Consider the following 23,214-nt stretch of genomic DNA (forward strand, 5'->3'; position numbering starts at 1 on the left):
CATTTGCTTTAACCAATAAAAACAATCCACTGAGAGAAGCAAAGTGTTGAAGACCGGATGCTCCAGGCATGTTTGAGTCAGACCCTGTAACAGGAGCCTCTAAAGCTGTAGCTCACGAAAGCTTATGCTCAAATAAATTGGTTAGTCTCTAAGGTGCCACAAGTACTCCTTTTCTTTTTGCGAGTACAGACTAACACGGCTGTTACTCTGAAATCTAGTGAGTCCGTGTCCCTGCCACCTGACAGTGCTATTAAGCTTTGGTAAACCTGACCCATTTCACTGAGTTCTGGAAATACAGATCAGTCCCATACATGCAGGTAGGTCCCAGGCCTTTCTGGACATGCATGGTATCACCATGCCCCATCCTTATATTGACAGGTTTCAGAGTAGCAGCCGTGTTAGTCTGTATTCGCAAAAAGAAAAGGAGTACTTGTGGCACCTTAGAGACTAACCAATTTATTTGAGCATGAGCTTTCGTGAGCTACAGCTCACTTCATCAGATGCATACCGTGGAAACTGCAGCAGACTTTATATATACACAGAGAATATGAAACAATACCTCCTCCCACCCCACTGTCCTGCTGGTAATCCTTATATTGTGTCTCTCCTACAAAGTGTATCTCAAAGATCTCTCCAGAGTTAAATAATGCAATTGCAGGGGAATACATTGGCATTGAAGCTCCTGGGGCATTTTTTGCCCAGGTAACAGTGGCTGTTGGGTGTCATAGGGTGTTGTATCAGTGTATTGTTTTCCACATTGTAAGGAGTGATCACTTTATTACCAGCAGGAGAGTGGAGTGGGAGGAGGTATTTTTTCATGCTTTGTGTGTATATAATAAGATCTTCTACACTTTCCACAGTATGCATCCGATGAAGTGAGCTGTAGCTCACGAAAGCTTATGCTCAAATAAATTGGTTAGTCTCTAAGGTGCCACAAGTACTCCTTTTCTTTTTGTTTTCCACTGTTTTATAGTGAATAGTGTGTTGGGTTATGGTTGTGCTGTATTACATTGCATTGTATGGTTTCGTGGTGTATTGTCATTGTGTAACGTGCTATAGCGTACTCTGCAGTACAGAAGCACTATTGTGTAGCGCATAGTGTTGTATTACAGTGTAGCATGCTGTATTGTAGCATATTAGTCAGTGTGATATCACATGCTCAATGTGTTCTCATTATATGGAGCGTGGTGCAGTTTTACATCTTATTGACCTGTGGTGTGCTGTAGTAGTATTGGCCACCTCAAGCTTTCCAAAATCATGAGTCAGGCCCCTAAAACTCATGTGATTAGCTTTAAAACAAAAAAAAATTTAAATTAATAAATGCCAGGGTCTTTTTTGTTTGCATTCTGGTTTGAGTCTTTGGGGGCTTTTTAGTATAAAGAAGGTTGGTTGAGAACTTCTGTTTCCCTGTCTCGTAATACAAGAACAAGGGGGCATTCAATTAAACTAAAAGGTGGGAAATTCAAAACCAATGAAAGGAAATTCTTTTTCAACCAAGCGTGATAAAAATGTGAAACTTGTTACCACAGAAAGATACTGAGGCCAAAAATGTAACAAGATATAAAAAGAGACTGGATGTTTAAATAGGTGTCAAGGATATGCAGTGTCATAATTAATTACAATACAGTTTTTGAAGGGATATTAAACCTTATGCTTCAGCTAAATCAATCTCTAACTATTAGAGATCAGGATGAGATCTATGTAAGAGGAAGACAGTCCCATAACTGCCTGCTGGACTATTCTTACACCTTTCTCTGAAGCATCTTGTACCAGCCACTGTCAGAGACAGGATGTGGGCTAAATAGGCCTTGGGTCTGATCCACTCTGGAGATTCCCGTGTTCTTACGGGGTCATGTTTTCGCACTATTCTTCCTAACCATGAAGGTAGAAATTTCCTTTCTGAATTAAATCTGATTCTCCCCTAATCACCTGCCTCCTGGAGCTAGAGCTTTAAGAAAATCTCATGACCTCTACTAGTTAAGAGTTTGGCTTGAATCCTGAAATATTCCTTTGAAGGTTTTTGTGGTCATTAATTTTGACCCCATGCTATTTAAAAAGGGAAGAGTTGGCAACACAGTGTGCGCTGCGGGCGGGCTCTTGTGCTGAACTGCCTCGCTCGGGTCACGTTGGTTGTGCAAGGTGAGCAAGGGGGTGTTGTAGTCCCAAGGCTTGTCCAAGCCCCGCCCCGGACTACCACACCCAGCAGGCAGCGCGGCGAAAGGTTCGCCGCAGAGCCTGCTGGGAGCTGTAGTCCACGGGGAACTTCACGTCCCATCGTGCCGCGGGAGGCGGGGGGTCGCCGCGCAGGCGCGGTGCGCTCGGCGGGTACAGGGGGTTGCTGGGCTCTTTTGTTTGGCGGAGGGCGGATCGCGAGCGGCCAGGCCTGTGGCGCGGCGCCGACGGTTACGGTTCCCCGCCGACCTCCACCGCCTCAGCTCGGCCCGGCCGCCGCAGCGCGCAGCCTCCGCCCCCACGGCTCCCTTTCCCCCCGGGCATCGTTGGCGAGGCTGTGAAAAGTGAGCGGGGGCCCCGCGGGGGGGCGGGGACGGAGCCGCGCCGCGCGGGGGGGGGGCTGGGTTGAGGGGAGCCGCGCGGGGGGGTTGCGCGCGGACGGGACGAGCTGCAGGGGCTGGGGGCGCGCGCTGGGGCTGGTGGGGGAGGGGGAGCTGCAGGAGGCGCGCGCGCGCGCTGGGACGGGAGGGGGGGGGCTGGGGTGGAGATAGGGAGGGGGAGCCAGGGGGTGTGTTGAGACTGGGGGGGGGGAAGCCAGGGGGTGTCCTGAGAGTTGTGGTGAGGGGAAACCGGGTGGGGGGGATGCAGGGGGGGTGCTAGGACTGGGAGAGGAAGGGGAAGAAGCCAGGGGAGCACCATGAGATGGGGGGGGCAGTTGCAGGGGAGATTGTTGTGGAACTAGGATTAAACGAGGGTATGAAGCTGCTGGGGGGGTTGGTGGGGAGCTGGATTTGGGTGGGGAGGGGGAGCTGCAGGGGGTCCTGTTGTAGCTGGGATTGGGAGGGGGAAGGAGAGTTGCGTTCGTGGTCTGCGGGGGAGCTGGGATTTGGGAGGGGGAGCTACCTAGGGAGGGTAATGGGGAATCTGGGACTTGGTGGCGGGGGAGATGCGTGGAAACATTATAGAGCTAGGATTAGATGGGGGTGTGATGAGCTTCAAGGGGACACCATGGGGAGCTGGGATTGGCTGGGGAGGAGAGCTACATCAGAGGTCTTTGGGGAGGTGGGGTTGTGGGGCTTGGAGGGGTGACGGGGGCGTGGCTGCACCTGGGGTCATGGGGGGGTGAGGATGTGTGCATGGGGGAAGATGGAGCGTCACAGAAGGGGGGACCCGGTCGGCAGCCTAGCGGTGGAGCTGCACCTGGGTGGGAGTTGTGTGGCTATAACGGAGCAGTAGGAGCTGTGGGAAAGGGCGTAAGATCCAGCTGCACCATGACCTCTCCAGAAGCTAGTTGTGGCAAAAGAGCTTCTACCCAGGGAGGTCCTAGGGAATGGGGGGGAGATAGAGCTGCACCAAGGGCTGTCTGATGGGGATGGTGGATATGGAACTTTTGGGGGGACAGAACAGAGCAGTAGTGGAAATGGGTCTTGAGGAAGGGACACGTGGAGATGGAGCTGCACTGAAGAGAGAGGATGAGGGCACCGAACATGAAGCTGCGTTCATAATGGGAACAATGGGGCGTGTAGAGCAGGAGCTGCACCCAAGAGGGGGACCAGGGTAAGGGGAGATGAAGCTGCACTGGGGGAGGTGAGGATGGGGCAGAGACCTGGTGCGGACCCCTGTTCATCTCGAGAATGCCACGGTTGGGGTGATAGTAAAACTGAAGAATGGGAGAGAATGAAACTATGGAGTTGCACCAGGAGTATTGGGGATATTTGAACAGGAGATGCTGGAGTTGCACTAGTGTGCCTGGTGAAGAGGAAGGTGTGGATGGAGCTGCACCAGGGTGACCTAGGGAAGCACTGAGATTTGTGCAGAGTTGGAGCTGCTCCAAAAGATCTTGTGTGTGTTAAAGGGGGGAGGGGAGAGGAGACACTGGAGCTGATCTGAAAACTGGAGCTTGGTGAAGCTGTACCAAGGGTGTCAGTTGGGGAGGTGAGAGCTATCCTGAGGGCCTGGAGATGGTGGAATTGTGCTGGGAGTGTTGAGGACAGTGGAGCTGCAGATGAGAGGCATGTGTCCTGTGACCACAAAATCCAGTGGGTAAGATAAAGAGACTGCTAGGTTGTTCAGGTTCTAAATGTAAGTTTTATTAATTAAAATAAAAATACTTTTAAAAAACATAACTAACTTAGAAAGATTCTACGAATCTTGGATTTGTTTGGATTAAAGAGCCCCTGCCCAGGTTTGCAAACCAAACATCACAGCCTTGTGTTAGTGCTAGAGAGCTGTGCAGTGAAACTGACTAGAAACAGACAAGACAGTCTAGTGTTTCACTGTCCTCCCAAAATGAAATGCAAGAATAACTAGCAGAGATTGCAAGTGAATAAAGGCAGTAACCAGTCTCAGTTTTCATGTGCTAGTAACACAGGCAAAAGGAGTGTGTATGCTGAAAAAAGATTTCTATCCCAACACTGCCTTTCTGTGTCCTGAAAGCACTAGTGTTGATTGGAAAAAGTTGAGTAAAAAGGTATATGTTTATGGGAAGGGAGGTTTGCATTGTCCTGCAGGCACTAGGCAGTTGGGAATCTTATGCCATTTTGAGCAGCATCGTCCCATGATGACTTCTTTTAGATGTCTCCACATGCTAAATCTGTCTTTACTAAAAATGAGTAATCAAGTCTGTGCCCTGCCTCTGGTAGCATTTCCCTGATTAGAGGAGAGAGTGTAAAAATACTTCTGTCTTCTCTCTGCTTCCTCCTCATGCAGATAGAACCTAGAAAGCCCAGCCACGCAGACAAGACTTTTCCTTAATCTCTTGTTCCCTTGCGCAGATTTCCGTAACTTCAGAGGTACGCTTCCCATGTGAGTTGTGAATGTAGTCCTAGCTGAGAGTGACAGGCCATGCTCAGTCACTTATAGCTCTCCCAAATTCTCCATCGAGCTTTCATCTTGCTTCATCTCAGCTCAGGCTAATATTTCTGGAAAGTCTGAGTGAAAGTTTCTCAGTTGTGCTCAGGTTTGGAGGGTGGAAAACTTAATACACTTGTTCCCACTTAAAAGAAATACGCATGCTGTCTTTTCCTGGCAAATGCTGAATAAACTTGGCATGTTCATAGACCTCAAAGAGGGGTGTGATCCTAACCAAATTTGGGAAGGGGAATTGGGGGAAATATTTTAAGTTACAGAGCATCAAAGTTGCACTTAACTCTTAATTCTCTGAGTCAGTAGAGTTAGACTGAGTGTATTCAAAGGAAATAGATCTCTGGGTCCTCGTGTTATGCTGGCTTAGCCTTCTATCTTAAAGCTATTGAAGTCTTTACAAATGCATCTGACATACTAGAAGGACACTATGTAGAACTTACCTTCCTCTAAAGACCGCACATTTTGCAGCTAAAGAGGTTGATGCTCCATTCAGCACTTTTGTTTGCTTTTTCTCGGGCTTGTTTTATAATTCTCTCACTACCTGGATGCTGCTCTGCAGAAGGCCATGCAGTAACGTGTGTTCTCTGCAGTGTTGCCAGATTCTGGCTCTTACCCCTCTGTCTGCTATTCTTGTCGCAATAAAGGAGGCTTTTGTATATACTTTGTGCTGGGCCTCTTTCCTTGTTGCCTTTTACTGGAGTTTGAATTCTTTTCAAGTGGTTTAATGTGTCTTGGATTTTCCCTTTAACTGCTGACATGAAGCTCTTCTCTCTCTTTCCAATGTTCTGCTTTATCCTTTATAAAGAATTCCACCTTATTCCAAATGCTGGTGTTTAAGATGGTCCAGTGAGGGAATTGTTAGCATTTAAGTCCTTTTTGGTCTTGGGTCAGAAAATATCTTTAATGCAAAGTTGGCTGTTTTCCAGACAATAAGCAAAAGAGAACTGAAAGTGAATATTAGGAAGAACATCCTAAATGTGAGGTCTGCTTAGAGTGGAATAGCCTAGCAATCAGCCTGGTCAGATGGGACCAATTTCCCCAGAAAAATGGGGGGGGAATATCTTGTACTGGCCATGGGGATGGGAAAAGTGACCTGGTATCTCTTCCAACTGTAACTTTGTGTGAATGAACATCATGCTGATGAAATCTGTTTGCTTGATGACCTGGGAGATCAAAGAACCCTTAATTGGTGCATCACTCCTGACATGTAGGGGTGAAAATGGCTCAGTCTCAATGTCCATTCATTCCTCTCTGCTGAGACTGCCTATAAGGAAGCCAATTAGCACTTCTTGTGTCTGGTGCTGTGGTAACTTGTTTTCTGGTGCTGTGGACACTTGTTGGTTCATTAATTTCTGTGACTGCTGACATACTCTAGGAGTCACCAAAGGCTCTGTGCCATTAAGGTCAGAATCTCATTGGAAACAGCACAGCTTCTCAACAGCACTCCTTACTTTAGAGCTGGTCTACAGTAGAAAATTAGGTTGGCATAATTGTGTTGCTCAGGGGTGTGAGAAATCCACACCCCTGGGTGGCATGGTTACACTGACCTGAGCCCCCATGTAGACAGCACTAGGTCGATGAAAGAATTCTTCCATTAATCTAACTACCGTCCCTTGGGGAGATAGATTACCTTTGCTGATGGGAGAACATGCCACTGTAGCATTTTAAATTTAGACAAGCCCTTTGTTTGATTACTCTTTGGGTAGTGCATGCTCGGAGTTTGTACCATCACTGGGGTCTTCAGTCTCTCCTCTCTCAAACTTCAGCAGGGTCCGTCATTTTATTACAGCAAAAAACACTGATTTATTCATCTTTCAGAGTAGGAAGGACAATATATGCAGTGTGTGTAAGAACAGATTGGAACTGGAAGCTGTAGCCAGGCCATGTATCTGCCCAGAGCATCCTACTGGATGCAGGCTGTTGAGAGCAACTCTGGCAAAGCCAGATGCAGTTTCTAGCGTAGGAACTATTCCAAAAGGAACAGCCTCTCCGCATGCCACCGAGAACAGACCCTGCATGTGAATGTCAGGGTTTGCCCTTGACACAAACCTCTTTGGAGCAAAGGGAGGTAAGGGGGCCTTTAACGGGATGGAGCATTCTCTCTCTGTGTGGCACAAACTTCATCATTTGAAAGCTGAATTTTTAGGCTCTAATCTCCGTGAGTTAGTTTCAAGTTTACCAAAACCAGTCCGAGAACCACAAAGATCTAATAAATGCACGCGCTAATGTGAGAACCTACTCACTGCATGGATTTAAAAAAATAAAATCTTGCGGATAATCTGAATCCTCATAATTTGAAACAGGCAAGTATTTCTCTCCTGATAGCAGCTGGCATCAGAGGAACAGACCCAAGACAGTTCAAAGCTCTAACAAGGGTACATGAGAGTCACCTTATGGCCTGGAGATTATATCCACTTACCTCTTGCTGATCAGTATGTTGTTGCTCCCTCCCTTGTTTGGTAGATGTTGGGCCTTCCTTGCAGTGCTTGTGGCTTCTCCATCAAGTCACCCCTGCCAGTCTTTTGCCCAGGAGCTGGATCACAGCAGGCTGACCTTTCCATAGTGTAGTTCTCTGCCTCCCATGCTGTTTGCAATCTGAGGGATGTTAGAACCCATCACCATTCTCTGGTTTCTGGCTGTCCTCTTTTTTGCCCGCTGTTCTTCACTGTCTCCTTATTTCTTTTGCTCTTTCTCCCCGTCCCTCCTTGTTTCAGGGTCTCTGCAGGAGCAGTCACAGTGCTCCTTGACTAACAGCACAATCCACTGGCAATCTTCTTAAACTCACACAGTCACCAGACAGCTATCTCACAGTACAGAGCCCCCTGTCTCAGTTCAAAGTGAGGCTGCACCATGGTTTGGTCTCATCTGTGCTGGTCCACAGCATGTTACATAGGGACTGTACTGTGTTAATGCAGAGTCCATGATCCAGTTGCCGTAGACAGGATCCTAGACCACAGAGCCAGCTGAATGATCTCCCTAGCTGAATATTAGATGCTTTATGAAAAACAAGCTCTGTCTCCAAGCATTAGCCACATTCAGCAGCATCTGTGACTGAAATTCATTAGACCCATGGTGAAAAACGTGGGTCCCTTGCAGAGAGAGACAGGCTCCCCGAGATCCAAACTGTATTCAAGTAGGTCAACTTCCTCATCACTGGTCATATTGGGGGTGTGACGGGTTCCGTCACAGAGATCCCCTTGGGACTGTCACCTGATGTGCTGAAATTACCTCTGAGCCGGTTTTCCCTGCCAGCTTGGGACTTCCAGAACTCTGTCTTGTTGAGCCAGACACGCTAGCCTGCTGCAACACAGACCCAGGGTCTGGTCCATGCCCCCAAAGCTGCAGACTAAACTGAAAACAGCTCAGCAGGTTACCTGCCTCCTGCACCCAGACACCCAGTTCCCAATGGAATCCAAACCCCAAATAAATCCATTTCACTCTGTATAAAGCTTATACAGGGCAAATTCATAAATTGTCGACCCTCTATAACACTGATAGAGAGATATGCAATGATAGAGAGAGATGTTTGCTCCCCCAGGTATTAATCACTTACTCTGGGTTTATTAATAAAACAAGTGATTTTATTAAGTATAAAAACTAGGATTTAAGTGGTTTCAAGTAATAACAGATAGAACAAAGTCACCAAGCAAAATAAAGCAAAACCACACAAGTCTAAGCCTAATATATTAAGAAACTCATTATAGGTAATAAATATCTCACCCTCAGATATTCCGATAAGCTTCTTTCACAGACTAGAGTCTTTCCTAGTCTTTTTTCTGGGCCCAATCCTTTCCTTTGGTACAGTCCTTGTTAGTTCCAGCAGACATCTCAGGTGGTAAGCACGGGTTTTCTCATGACTGGCAGCCCCCTTTGTCCTGCTACACCCCCTTTTATAGCTTTGGCACGAAGTAGGAATCTTTTGTCTCTCTGGATCCCCACCCTTCCTTCTAAATGGAAAAGTACCAGATTTAAGATGGATTCCAGTATCATGTGACATGGTCACATGTCACTGTAAGACACCCCGCACCCCCCCAGTCCTACACAGGGAGGCTTGCAGGTAAATAAACCATTTACAACCAAAAAGAAAAGGAGTACTTGTGGCAACTTAGAGACTAACTGCATTTAGCGTATGGAGTGGAAATCTATCAACTTCATGAAAATTAATTGGTTAGTCTCTAAGGTGCCACAAGTCCTCCTTTTCTTTTTGCGAACACAGACTAACACGGCTGTTACTCTGAAACCTGTCAGTTACAACCAATTGTCCTAGTCAATGGGAGCCATCAAGATTCTAAACCACCATCAATGGCCCACACTTTGCATAATTACAATAGGACCTCAGAGTTATTCTTCATATTTCTAGCTTCAGATACAAGAATGATACATGCATACAAATAGGAGGAATATATTCAGTGGGTTATAACCTTTGTAATGATACATTACAAGAGATCTTTTGCATAAAGTGTATTCCAGTTACATCATAATTACACTCATAAGCATATTTCCATAAAATATATGGAGTGCACCGTCACAGGGGGCTTTCCAGAAGTGGCGGCTGTCTCCCTCCAACCTTATCAGGTGCCCTTGCTGAGGCATGGAGCCTCTTGGAGTTCTCCTTTTACCAGCAGTGTCACAGACTATTAGTCTCTAAGGTGCCACAAGTCCTCCTTTTCTTTTTGCGAATACAGACTAACACGGCTGCTACTCTGAAACCAGACTATTCATTGCCTCCCTTCCTGGCACCCCTCTGCATTTTTGCTGTAGGGGATGGAGTATTACGCTCCCGCCTGAGAATCTGCTAGAGAATTCTAGAGCCTCTGCAAGTGAAACCTGAGCCCTCGGTTTCCTGCTGCATTGCTGGCTCCTTCTGGGGGATTAGATGTTGGTGGTCGGAGTCTGTGCATTGTTGTAGTGATGTGGTGCCAAGCAGCCTGGCCTCCATCAACAGCAAGTCCACAGGCAACCCGGAGCCTTGCTGCTTTGGGTTTGCCTCTGTCTGGCATCTGATTAAAGACCCTGTCAGAGTGTATTTAAACCCAGGAGTTCAGAAGGCAGCAGCCTCATTTCTCTCTCTTGATGTGTTTTTTCTAAGGTTGCTTTTTAAAATGCCACTTCAGCTTTCCAGCCATCCCCGATGAGTGAGACACTGAATGCCCTCGGCTCCTATTGGACCCAGTCTGTGTTGGAGGGCTCAGCACCTTGCTGGGTCAGGCCTGAATACCCTGGCATTAAATCCGTGATTGAGCTACATTTAATGTGGGATCCTTAATTGGGAGGCAGGAGTGCTCATCTGGAGGAAAGTCTTGTCTCTGTTAGTCACTTGCACCTAGGACTGCTGTGGGAGAAATTGTCAGCACGCTGCCCATCTTGGGATTCTCCCCTCTTTTGTTTAATATGTTAGATGAATTTAGTTTTGACCAAAGGTGGAGACCAAAGCCCTGTGTCCACAACAGCGCAGGCATAAGCAGAGCAAGCTGCCACCACACTAGCCTGTCCTCAACCCTGATCTGCAGGAGCCACCTGTAGCGGGAGAGGATAGTATAATCTCCACAGCCAGTTCAATCTCTGATCCCACTGCTGAGGCTGTCAACAAGGGGGCTGGTTAGTGCTAGTTGGGATTGGGGGGCGGGGGGGGCCGGGGTGTGAAATTTGATTTGGGCAGAAGTTTTTGCACAGAGTTTATTAATCAAAAATGCGGTTTCTGGTGAGAAGTATTTGCAAGTTTGATGTAAATTCACCAAATAGTTTCAGCCACACCCTCTTTTCAGGATTTAGGCACTGTTCATAAAATATGGGCTGGGAGGGGGTGCCCTCCCATCTTTTAGCTCAGTGGTTAGGGTGCTCACTTGTAATGTGGCAAACCTGGGTTCAGTTTCCCCTTCTGCCTGATGTGGAGAAGGGATTTGAACTCTGGTCTCCCAAGTTGCAGGAGAGTGCCCTAGTTACTGGGCTGTGGGATATCCTGATGTGGATTTCTTTGTCGCCTCTTGAATCTGTTCCACTTTGTATCAACAGTCATTGGAGTAGGGGGCTTGAGTTTGGGTCTCCCACATAGTAGGTGAGTGCCCTGACCACCAAGCTGATAGTCATTCTTGCCCCGCTGTAAGTCTTTGCTCCAGTGGCTATTTAATTATTTATACAAATTTGAACAGCTTCAATAGCAGAAATTGGGGGGGGGGGGCGCGGCGGGAGTGTCGTCAGAATATTCCACAGCCCAGTGACTAGGGCACTCTCCTACAATGTGGGAGAGCTAAATTCAAATCTCTTCTCCACATCAGGCAGAGAGGGGGAATTAAACCTGGGTCTCTCACATCCCAGGTGGGTGCCTTAATCACTGTGCTAGATGTTAGAAGAAGGGCACCACCTCTTCCTCTGGCCATTGTGTGACTCTAGCCCTCTAAGAATCCAGCATGTGGGGGAGGGATAGCTCAGTGGTTTGAGCATTGGCCTGCTAAACCCAGGGTTGTGAGTTCAATCCTTAAGGGGGCTATTTAGGGATCTGGGGCAGAAATTGGGGATTGGTCCTGCTTTGAGCAGGGGGTTGGACTAGGTGACCTCCTGAGGTCCCTTCCAACCCTGAGATTCTATGAATACACAGAACAAAGCGTTTTGGGTGGAATGATGTTTGTTCGACCCAAAATGTATTTTTTTAATTCACCAACACTTTTCGCAACGTTCAGAGTGTTAGTTTACTAAGTATTTTCGGAAGTGCCAGCAAACCAAAAACTCAATTGTTTGCCCAGCTCTACTTGTGATGTGGGACACTTAGTCACTTGAAACTACATTGAGACCCCCTGACTGGCTCCAAGGTCACTGAACAGCAATCAGAGTAATGGCTTCACCTGGTCTGGATTCCGTTGCTAATCCTGTGAACGCCCTGCTCGTAAATGGCACAGGGCTTTCCGCACTAAGGCAGATTGCCACCTAGGGGCAGGTATCTGGGAATCTCCCCTGTCAGGAAATGACTGACCTCTGAGGATGTCTGAAGCCCAGACTGTGTGGAAGGGGTTTCCTGATGCCTCTGTCCAAAGCAGGGCACAAAGGGAAGGTTGCCTGTTGTGTGCAGGTCACTTGGATTTAAAGTCTGTCTTCCAGCAAAACCCAGCTCCAGCAGAAGGCCTGCGGTGCAGGTGTGGAGCACTGAGTGACAAGTGAATGGTCCAGAATTGAGCAGCTGGTGGAACTTACATGCTGAGATCAGATTGAGAGATTCAGTCACAGGGTCCAAGACAGATAAACGTGAGTTACAGCATCTGCCAAAGGGAGAAGCCCTCAGAGGCCCTGCCTTTCCAAGCCCCTCACTGCACTTAGAGCATCTGGAAGCGATACAATAGGGAGCCCAGGCAGGGTGCCTTCTCTAGGAGAGAGGACTTTTGGTGAGTCTGAATTACAGTGCCCATAATGAGATCTGTTTGGCCCATGCCTGTGCCTCCCACTTCAGAGAGTCTTGTCAATTGAAGAAGATCTCTGTGTGGCTCGAAAGCTTGTCTCTTTTGGTCCAATAAAAGATATTACGCCACCCACCTTGTGTCTCTTGTTAATTGCATGACAGCTGTGCAGCCTTGAACAATGTGGAATTGTACCCATCTCTCTCGAATGTTGGAGTTCAAAAACCATTATTTAGCTGTTAAACCATCTCCCTCAGTGCAGAGGGATGACCCACAGGCTACAAGATTCTCTTTTAATTTTCTGCTTTTCAAGCTAACCCAAACTCGCAAAATTTTTGCCAGCTGAAGTTTCTCACATGCAAGTCAAAATGGCTTCAGCTGGAAAAAATTGTCTCTTGACAGGTGACATGTCTGACCTGCTCTGTAGTCATTTGCTTGGCAAGATTCCTTTCATCGGGACTGTTCAGAAATTGTTCCCTGGCATTTAGGCTGCAAAAACTCTAGCCAGCTACACACACTGTTCTGGTTGATTAGAAAAGAACAGTTCCTGCTGGAAGCATGATCTAGCGGTTAAGATACAGGACTGGGAGTCAAGAGATCTGCATTCTCCCAGCCCTGCAACAAGATTGCTGTGACATGCAGGGCAGGTAACTTCACCTCTTTGTGCCTCTTTTCCCCGTCTGTGATGTGGGAATAATAATGCCTATCTCCCTCACACAGTATTAGTGACCAAAGACTTACTTGCTTTAGCTTTCTGACCTCCTCTCCCAACAATGCAGATCCCCAAGACCTACCTACTCCGCAGTTAATACTGGGGGCATCCACCGTGTCAGCTGGACCATGCTGCCCTGGTGTAATGCTAGAATGTGAGTGCAGCTAATAACTGGGACCAAGTATCCTTGGTGGCTCAGAATTCCACTGATTGCTCATACCAGAAATGCCTGAATTGCAGGGAGAATAGAGGCTGGGTTATCAGGGGGCCTTTCCATTCTCGGAGTCCAGATCTAGTTGCAGCACTGAGACCCAGTGTGAGCTGGAGGTGTTTGTGGGGCTGTGGTACTCTTATGCTCCCTGTGTATCGTGTCAGTTAGGAGAGCAATTAGTTTGGCTCACTAGCAGGGTCAGACTGACGCTTGGCATGGGTGTGCCTTGCTTGCTGCAGACTTTCCTGGTGTGGAGAGGAAACAAGCCAGAGTATCTGCTCGTTATTACATTCCCTTTACTGATGAGGAAACTGCATCAAAAGAACTAGCTGGAGGCCACACAGTGAACCAGTATCTTTCCCTCCCATGCCCTCTCCACTGCTTCCTAATAGTCACTGGATTTAAACGGAGAAGCTCTTACTGAAACTACTGGTGCAGATGGGTGACACCCATATCTTGGGTAGGGGAGCTATATCCCAGGGTGTGCATGAGCTAGTCCCCTCCCTGTTTGCGTATAATAAATGAAAGGGGGGTAGTTGATTATCAGGGAATGTGGCTTGAGGTTACCTTGGAGAAGAAGCAATTCTGTTATCTGCCATGTGCCGTTCTCCTACTACTACATCGTTTGGAGATGCTTTATGCAGCACAGAACTTTGCAAAAAGGGAGTTGAATTAGGTAGATGAAGGGAGGAAGGCTGGTCATATGAATAAGGCAAACATAAAGAACAGCCAGACTGGGTCAGACCAAAGGTCCATCTAGCCCAGTGTCCTGTCTTCCCACAGTGGCCAATGCCAGGCACTGGAGTCAGGTGACCTGGGTTCTGTTTCTGGCTCTGCCACAGACTCCCTGTGTGACCTTGGGCAAATCGCTTAGTCCCTGTGCCTCGGTTTCCCATTAATAAAATAGGGATATTTCCCTGCCTCACGGGTAGGTTTTGAAAATAAATCAAGTAATGTCAAAGTGGGGGTAGGGAATAGAAATTCCTAGATAGGAGAATAAAATGAAGCAAGATGTAGGAGGCTATTTCACAAAAAGGCAGGTTTTGGGAGTCAGCAGTGAGAATGGAGCAGGGATATCCCGAGTGTGGGCACTTTGTAAGGCGGAAAACTCAGAGTGCTATGCAGATAGGGACTGGGACACTGCTCCACACACAGGCTGGTATGGTGGCAGGTACCATGAGGTCAGGGAATTGGGTGGGGGCGGGCATGTGTTGCAGAGATCCCATAGGGCCTTGAAGGTGATGGGAAGCTTGAATTTGATAGGATAAGAGATGGAAACCGAGGGCTGGGGGGGTGGGTATGGACTGTTCCGCGTGGAGAGGAGGCTGGATCAACATGTATCTGTTTAATAGCATTATCCAATGGGAAGCATCTGATCTTAGATGAGCCAGATTATTCTGCTGGCCAATCTCGCTCCAACTCTCCGAGGCTTTGTACATATGTTTCTTTTTCTCTTTTAGAAGGCAGCATTAGTGTCCTGGGCTCTGCCTCCTTGTATTGCAGCTTTCCCCGCCCTGACTTGTGTGTGTGTCTCCCCACTTTAGCAGCGTCGCCCTTAAGCTGAAAAACTGGCCAGCACAATGGGAAAAAAGCAGAACAAGAAGAAAGTGGAGGAGGTCTTAGAGGAAGAAGAGGAGGAATATGTGGTGGAGAAAGTCCTAGACCGGCGAGTGGTGAAAGGCAAAGTGGAGTATCTGCTGAAGTGGAAAGGCTTCTCAGAGTAAGTGGAGAGGTTGCATCCCAGTCTGTGATCCCTCCTTGTGCTGACAGTGGTTAGGGTGTCAGTCTGGGGCTTGGAAGACCCGGGTTCATTTCCCTGCTCCAGTACAGACTCCCTGTGTGACCTTGGGCAAGTCACGTAGCCTCTTTTTGCGTCAGTTCCCCATGTATAAAATGGGGATAATTGCCCTGCCCTGCTTTGTAGGGGGATGGTGATGATTAAGACATTCAACTACGGTGAGAGTACCAGTCCGACTGGGGGAGCAAGAATGTCCCACTTCCTTTCTCCATGAGGAGCCTTTGGGATGGGCTGTTCACAGGCCATGGCAGTCCCCAGCCCCTCCTTCCTCTCTGATCTGGATGGTCAATCCAGTTCGGTGTACGTGGGAGGAGTGGGGGAGACATTGCCTTAAAGGATTCCCCTTCCTGTCCCTACAAAGCCAAGTCTGAACTTGTGAGTGAAGTGCATGTGGGCTGGTATAGAAATGGGTCACACCTACCCATCAGGGCAAGTCTGTGAGAGGCTTCAGCTTCTACAACTCAGCCTCCTCCCTTCCAGATCAGGGTACCCAGAACGCAGCTAAGGCTGTAGACAGGGTGTAGACAGCTACGGCTCTGGTAGCATCTCTGTGGCCCTGTGTCCAGGGCGTCCCTTCACTGGCCTGAGCCACAGGCTGTAGTAGTGAGAGCAAGCTGTCTCCTTTGATTTCAGCGAGGATAACACGTGGGAGCCGGAGGAGAATCTCGACTGCCCCGACCTCATTGCAGAGTTTCTCCAGTCCCAGAAAACCGCACATGAGAGTGAGAAATCGGAGGGGAGCAAACGCAAAGCTGAATCTGACACAGAGGACAGAGGGGAGGAGAGCAAACCAAAGAAGAAAAAGGAAGAGGTGAGGCAGGACTACGAGAGGAGAACCTTCCCATCCCCTATCCATGAAGACTTGTTCCTGGATTCATCACTAGTGTGTAGTAGTTAGAGCCGAGGACAGGGAGCCAGGCCCCTCGGGTTCTATTTGCAGCCCTGCTGCTGACAGCCTGTGACCCGCCCCGCCACTTCCCTGCTGTAAATTGGAGATGATAATAGTCACCAACCCCACAGAGAGGCTAATTGTGTCTGTGAGGTGCTTTAAAATCCTTAGGCGAGCAAAAACATCCTTTCTCATCTCCCCGTCTCTGTTGGCGTGACGGCAGTTAGAGATCAAGCCTCCCCTTCTGAGCCAGCGGCCAGCTGATAAATCTGGGGCAGTGCTTAGGGCGAAGCTGAGGTGCCCTCCTGGAATGGTGGGCAGAGTCCACCGCCCCTCACTGACCTCAGGTCATCACTGACTACAGGGGATAAAAAAATGCACAACGGGGACAGTGGTGCAGGTTATTAGGTCAAAGCAAGGGAACGAGGGGGAGCAGAGAACAGAGAACCCTGGACAGTTTCCCCTGCCCCCAAAGGGTTGGTGGACTCTGCCAGATATGGACAAGGGACCAGAAAAGGGCCCCGCTGTCCCAGACAACGCCCCCAGTCTGGCTTCCTCCTCCTGGGCTGATGAATGAACATCTTGGCTGGTGCCAGGAGGAGGCTAGCAAGCAAGGTCTCAGAACTTCGTAGGACCCCAGCCTGGGAGATCAGGTCCTTTGTTCCACATCATGGGCCGCAAGGAGGTAAGCACCCCGGCTGCACCTCAGACCTGACCTGGCAGGATCCCCTCGTGGTGCTAGGAGAGTTCAGCTTTCATAGCCCGTTCAGCTTTCTGCAGGCACAGGCCTGAGGCCCACCTAGTCTTAGTCTCCCGCCCTCCCTCCCGCCCCTCTGGACAGCAAATAGAAACTTCCCTCTTTGTCTTTCAGTCAGAGAAACCACGAGGCTTTGCCCGGGGGTTTGAACCTGAGCGGATTATCGGCGCCACAGATTCCAGCGGGGAGCTCATGTTCCTGATGAAATGGTGAGTGTGTCTGTGTCAGTCACTTTCTTCACTTACTCTGTGCCAGAGAGGCAAGGAGCTGCACCTGGGGAGTCTCTGCTCGCTGGCCTGAGAAATCTCACGGTGGTGCTGCCGCCTGACTTGACCCTCGGCGCTGAGGCTAACGTGGATTTGCTGCCAACAGGTAGGACCCTTGGGATTCTGGGATTCTTAAGATCTCTGCCACAGGCACAAGCTTGGGGAGAGGAGGGTATGGCTTGATGGTGCTGGCCTCCAGTTCCGTGTCTGGAATAGAGCCACGTCGGACACTGCTTCCCCGGTCAGCTGTGCCAAACAGGGTTGGGCCACTGGGGCAGGGGGAATCGAGGTCTGTTCAGCCCCAGCTGTGGCCGGAGGTGGGAGCTACTTGTCTTGCTTGGTGTTGCGTACTGCAGATGAGATGCGGGGCCGGGCTGCAGCTTTGACCCCTGCTCCCCACGGTCCCTTACAAACCAACAGCTGAGCCCAAGCTTACACCTGAACTTGTTTGGTGGGCTTCCTGCATCTCAGCCATTTGGAGCATTGCTTGGAAAACCCATCTGGCCGAGGCCTTCCTTACCTGCTGCCTCTTGGGTTACGCCAGTGACACCTGTTTCCAACCCCCTGTAGGAAGAACTCTGATGAGGCTGACCTGGTCCCCGCAAAGGAAGCTAACATCAAGTGCCCCCAGGTGGTCATCTCGTTCTATGAGGAGAGATTGACATGGCACTCTTACCCCTCGGAAGACGACGACAAGAAAGAGGACAAGAACTAACCCACACCTGCTCTGGCCAACCTTTGTATCAAGATCAGACTGTGGGTTGGAGCGACAGTGAGAGAATGCAGCTCTACTTAGCGGAGAGGTGGCTTGAGAAGATGCCCTTTGAAGAGGCAGTATGGTGTCTGTGCCCTGCAGCTGCCCGAGTGTTCTGTGCAGCCCCATGCCAGTGTCCAGCTTCAAACCAGCCTGACATGAGGGGGAGGGGGAGACGTGTTTCAAGGCTGTCTGTTCTGCAGCTTTCTGGAGAGGAAGTGAAAGCCCCTTCCGCTGGTGCTGGGTAGGCTGGGGAAAGGGAGAGCAGATGAATACTGCTTGTTCTTCAAAGACCATCTCAGCAACCCACAGCCTTCTTCCCAATAGTGTTAACTCTGCATTTTTACAACGTAGCATGTGTGTAGGTTTTTTTCTTTTTGCTATTACTGGTGTATCAGTTTGAGGTGGGGTGGGTCTTTTTAATGGGGTGGGGGGGGGAAACGGTTGACAGTGTTCCAGATCCATGACCAGAATCCTCTTTTATAAACATCTTTATTAACTTAAAACCCCAAGTATTGGTAATAGGACTAGGGGGAGGGACAATGGTATGAGACTGAAGCTGTGAATGTCCAAATCCTCAATCCCTAGAGCAATGTTACTGGGAGCGAAGGGGGGGAGGCACCGACAAAGATGCAAGCCTGTAATTAGTAGTGTCTCCAAACAGAACTGACTTGTGCGTTGTAAGTGAGAGGGTGGGGAATGGGGAGGGAATTGATAACCCCTTAAAAGCCTTCTACCCCCTTTGCGTTAAGGTGCTATTTTGTGAAATTAGGGAAATAGAAAGTTCTGATTTCTATTTGATTTTGTTTCAACCCCAATTGGATTCTGTCCAGCTGGCAGCATTGGGAACCCCTTTATTCTCTGTATGTATGTATGTATGTATGTGATAACATGTTCCTCCCTGTTTTTAATCCTATTAGTGTAATGTGAGAGGGAGGTGAAATCATTTCAAAATCCTCCCCTAACAAGTGATTTGTTTTTCAAGCCCAAACTTCAGCACTGGAGCCAGCTCTGTTGCTCTGCTGACATTTTTTTTAATCAAACGGATTTATTAAAAATACTGAAATATTTAATGTCTGGAGTCATGAGCTCCTACAGGCTCCTGGCACCTCCTTGTAGGGTGATATGTATCTAGAACTGCATTGTACAAACCTTTTTTTAAAAGCATGTGTTTAGGTTTCTGTGAAAACATTGTTTAAATGTAAAGTAAGTGTTTGGATTTTAACTTCATACCAAGCTCTGTCCGTTTTTTGTCTCAATAAAATTTTAGATTTATAATCCCGATTTTTACTTTTTCTCTCTTTAACTTGCTCCCTTCTGCAGCTGTTGTTGTGTGAGTCGATCGCAAGGCGTAGAGCAGTTAATGGAGAGGAATGAACATGTTGCTGCAGATGTCCGCTCTCAACAGGACTGGATCACTGACGCAGCAGGGGTGATAGGCCCGTGCATTTGTGAATTAGGTGGCTACAAAGGCAGGAATTTCAGAGCAGACAGCAGTTTATTTATTTTGACTTCCCATCTGAAGAGAGCAAGAGTCTTGGAGGTTAGTGTCTAGTGCAAGTTCCTGAGTCAAATCTCCTAGGGTTTGAGTAGCCCTGGTTCTGATCATCACTGGCCAGAGACTACTGGGTCTGGATGCAATTTGCACCAGTGGGACTTACCCCGGCTTGAAGTTTGTGCGTCTATAATGCCACGCGTCCACGTGCTCTTCCCCACTTAGCCAAGCGGTCAGAGGGGAAAGTGCAGCACAACCGTGGAATGGGTGTTCTGAGGCTTCCCTCATGTTTAAAGTACTTTAGGATTCTGTGCAACGAGTGCAGAGTGTGGTCAGCTGTCTTGCCTGCAGCCGTGGTTTTTATAAAGCTCTCTTAATGGTTCCAGAGCCTTGGGTCCCAGGAACATCAAAACAGGAGGTCAGACCTTCAAACCTCACTAACTCCTGCGCCAGCCTTTCAGGAGTGACAGAATGCCGCAAGCTGGCAAGAATGAACACGCAAACCAAGGGTACTGCGTCACGAAATGTACTGTGGCTGGTTTGTTTCAGCCAACTAAGGCATCCTGGCGTAATAGGAAACGTGCTGTTGCATATTCTGAAACCTGAGTAATTCAGACAGCTGCAGCCCTGGGTCAGCGGGATGGGTCACTCGAGTTTGGAGTTCTGCAGTTAGGGCAAGAGGAACTAGTGAGATTCTCATCTGTTCAGGGCCAGTGAAATCAGGGTCAGCCAATCAGAGTGCTGGTGCTTAGTGACACCAAACTGTGCAGCCAATCGGAATGCAGCTTCTTTGTAAAAGTGCACTCTGGACCCAACAGTAAATGATGTTAGAGCTTCTGCTGGGCCAGCTGAGGATGTTAAACCTGTATCAGTGTCCAGCTAATTGAGCATCTTAAGGCTTGGATCCCATAGGAGGTTCTGGTGATATAAATTGCAGCAGGTCGCTGAAGAGGTTTTAGTGTAGTCAAGACCCTAGGGATGGAACTGCAGCTTAACAGGTAGCATCTGGCTTTCCTCCTAACAGTGTTAATGCTGCACACAGGGGGGGAGCTGCCTCGAGTGGGCTGGAACAGGGCCGGGACTAGGGGTTGGTGAGCTAGGTTCTATTCCCAGCACTGCCTTAGTTTCTCCATGTGTGAAGCTAATCCTCCACCATTGTAAAGCCTCATAGAGGCATGGAGCAGGACTCTTCCCTGGGCTGTGTTGAGTGGTGCCCCTCTGCTCCTGGCAACAGGCTGGTGTGCTCCCTGCCTAGAAGTCTCATTAGGAGTGGGGCTTTGATGGACCCTGACAGGGGAACAGTAGCTATTTCCTTGGCAGGCTCCAGCCGCAGTCCTTTCACCAGAGCCTGCATGTCTGGGAAAAGCAAGGGGCTGCCCTCTCTTGTCAGGTGCTTAATGAGACTGTTAATGTTGAACTGACTGACCCCAGTGGTGAATAACAGAACAGCCTGATGCTTCTTAGAAATGATGTTCTCATAGAAACTGAATTGTCAGTGGAGAAATACTTCCTGCTTTTGAAAACAAAGGTCTGAGCAGTAGGGAGGCAGCTTGAACCATGGCATGCCGCACAGGAATAAGGTGAAAGCAGCAATGTAGGTAGGTGTTTAAGCCCCTTCCCCTCTACCTCTGGTTTGTATTTAGAGGCCAGAGCCTGGCTGCCTAAAGCGAGATGCAACAGCTTTGGGCAGGGAGCCCAGAAGTAAACGGCTCTGTCAGGCTAATTTTCCTCTCAGACTTGCTGCTTTGCAACTGCATGGGTTTTGAGGCAACAGAGTTTTGGTTTTGTTTTGTTTTTTCCACTTGTGTCTGGCCTGCCAGGTGGGTAGGCTGAGAAACTCTGACTCCAACTCACACAAGCACAAATTTCAATCGCAGGATCAGACACAAAGGTGGAAAACACCCTGTTGGAACAGATTCTTTCCCTGCTACATTCTTCTAGAAATCAGCATGATCAGTGGTTAAAGCAAGACTCAGGTTCTCCCCCCTTGCTCTGTGGCCTCAAGAAAATTAATGAATCAATTTGGCCCTTAACACAAAAAATGGGTGAAAATATTCCTTTATTAACTGTTTGAGCTTTGAGATCCTTTGCTGAAAGGTGCCATCACAATGCAAATGTTGGCTATTGTAAAATGAAATCCAAGAAACATTGCTGGAGTAAGATGTGCCCTGAGCACTAGGACATTGTAGTTATCTTTGCTCAACAGCACTCTGTATGTGGTCAGTTTCATGGTTTCCCTCCCTTGTGTAGTCAAGGGGGCCAACTCACACACCTGATCAACTTTCCTCATGTAAGCATTTGTAGGAGCAAGGTGGGAATCAGTTTCCTGGGCTTACTGCTCACACCAACAGGAAGAAAGTTTGGAAAAACCTTGTAAAACAATTAACATTTTCAGGGTGTCTCAGCACCATGTGCAACCTCTAAAAATACTTTGAATTGACTAGATATCACATGAGTGGTGTCCATTTTGAGTAAACCCCAAGAAGTATTAGCCCAGGGGAGAGTAAAATTTACAATGCAAAACTGCCAAAACTAAAAATCCTATTTAAAACAAATATCCTGATGTGTTTAAAACAATTTAAAATTAGCTGCCTTATCGCCAGGGCTGCCTGCCTTTTTGCAATTCAGCTTGGAGTGAAGCTGGACTGCTCAGGGTCACATACTAGCAGCAAGACTGTTTCTAGTCCTGTAAAAGGTTTAAATCCTGCAAAGAAACCCATGTCTTCTCAGGAAAACACTTATTTATAGTATATAAAATCCCCACTTTCCTAAATGGGAAGAGGGGCTATTCCAATGGATGCACTAAGTAAAAAGAACACTTGCAGATCATCTCACACATTCAGTTGCTTTAAAGGCCCTATTCTGCCCTAAGTTTCGATAAATTCTACAGAGAACTGGCTAAAAAATATTAGGGCAGGAACCACTTTGGCCCATAGGTATAAATCCATAATAGGAGCTACAGGAAACATTTCAGGGCCCTTCCTGGGGGTTGTAGTCACTACTAGAGACTGAAGCTGATTTTCCTTACCCAGACTTTAATACGGGAACTTAATCACATCTTTAAAAAACTAGTTTGTGTTCCTAGTGATGTGTGCTTTGCTGAGGAAAAACAGCTATCTGTTTCACTTTTGTTTATAGCACATTTCCTTAGCGGAATGTTAATTAAACCCATCCACTTATACTATTTTCAGGGGGATTTAAGTTTAGTGAAAGCATTTCTAGTACCGGTTTGACTTTTGAAATGTAGAGTTTTGGCCTATAGGTTACGGTCCCTTTAAAGAACAGCTATTTATTCTCTCATAACCAGGGGGAAATTGCTGTAGTATGGTCATTTTTGAAATGCACTTTATTTTCATAAGTAATTTGGGGGATTTAGAAACAGGATGAGCATGAGCTTTCACGGGAAGCTGGGCTCCAAAGTACTTGTGAAAACGTTAACCTGTGTCTAATGTGCAGGATGCTTGAGTCTGCTTCCAGCTTTGGCAGCCCTGTTTCCTCAGCTGTAAACCAGGGGTAGCTCTTGTCACAGACCTGTCTGTAAGGCACTGTAGGATCCTGGGACTAGAGAGAGAGGTAAGTAGAAGTACAGTGAGTGGGGGAGCAGTAGGGGGCTTTTAGCAGGCCCAAGCCTCTCCTCTCTCTGTAAGAAGTGGGATTTTTACTCACAAAAGCTTATGCTCAAATAAATCTGTTAGTCATTAAGGTGCCACCGGACTCCTTATTGTTTTTGTGGATACAGACTAACATGGCTGCCCCCTGATACTTGTAAGAATAACAGACCCCTAAGCCTGGGAGGAGACGCCACTGCCACCAGGATTGCCTCAGAGCACCTCCTCCTACTTGCAAAGCTTCTGGCACAGGAGCAGCTCATCTTTAGGGGAAATACAGCGGAACGGGCTGAGGCTCAGAG

At 48.1% G+C, this 23,214-nt stretch overlaps 1 protein-coding gene across 2 annotated transcripts; it reads left to right on the forward strand.

The window, feature by feature from the left end:
- The first annotated feature begins 2,304 nt into the window (after window positions 1-2,304).
- CBX1 (chromobox 1) lies at window positions 2,305-19,087 on the forward strand. 2 transcript variants are annotated; one of them, XM_077806324.1, is made up of 6 exons: window positions 2,305-2,516; window positions 4,882-4,964; window positions 14,890-15,065; window positions 15,777-15,954; window positions 16,904-16,998; window positions 17,626-19,087. In XM_077806324.1, the coding sequence occupies exons 3-6, from the start codon at window positions 14,926-14,928 to the stop codon at window positions 17,768-17,770; spliced, it is 558 nt and encodes a 185-aa protein (XP_077662450.1). In that variant the 5' UTR covers window positions 2,305-2,516; window positions 4,882-4,964; window positions 14,890-14,925; the 3' UTR covers window positions 17,771-19,087. The 2 variants fall into 2 exon arrangements, with proteins under 2 accessions (XP_077662450.1, XP_077662449.1); XM_077806323.1 differs by lacking the exon at window positions 4,882-4,964 and having other exon boundaries at window positions 2,306-2,516.
- Window positions 19,088-23,214: the final 4,127 nt, after the last annotated feature.

Source organism: Eretmochelys imbricata, chromosome 27 (genome assembly GCF_965152235.1).
Source record: "Eretmochelys imbricata isolate rEreImb1 chromosome 27, rEreImb1.hap1, whole genome shotgun sequence".
Classification (NCBI taxonomy): Eukaryota; Metazoa; Chordata; order Testudines; family Cheloniidae; genus Eretmochelys; species Eretmochelys imbricata.

Bases quoted from the DNA above. Each gene is read 5' to 3' on its own strand.
- CBX1 (XM_077806324.1), top strand. From the start codon at position 14,926: ATGGGAAAAAAGCAGAACAAGAAGAAAGTGGAGGAGGTCTTAGAGGAA. The intron at 15,066-15,776 runs GTAAGTGGAGAG...CTTTGATTTCAG, and splicing joins AAGTGGAAAGGCTTCTCAGA to CGAGGATAACACGTGGGAGC. The intron at 16,999-17,625 runs GTGAGTGTGTCT...AACCCCCTGTAG, and splicing joins CTCATGTTCCTGATGAAATG to GAAGAACTCTGATGAGGCTG.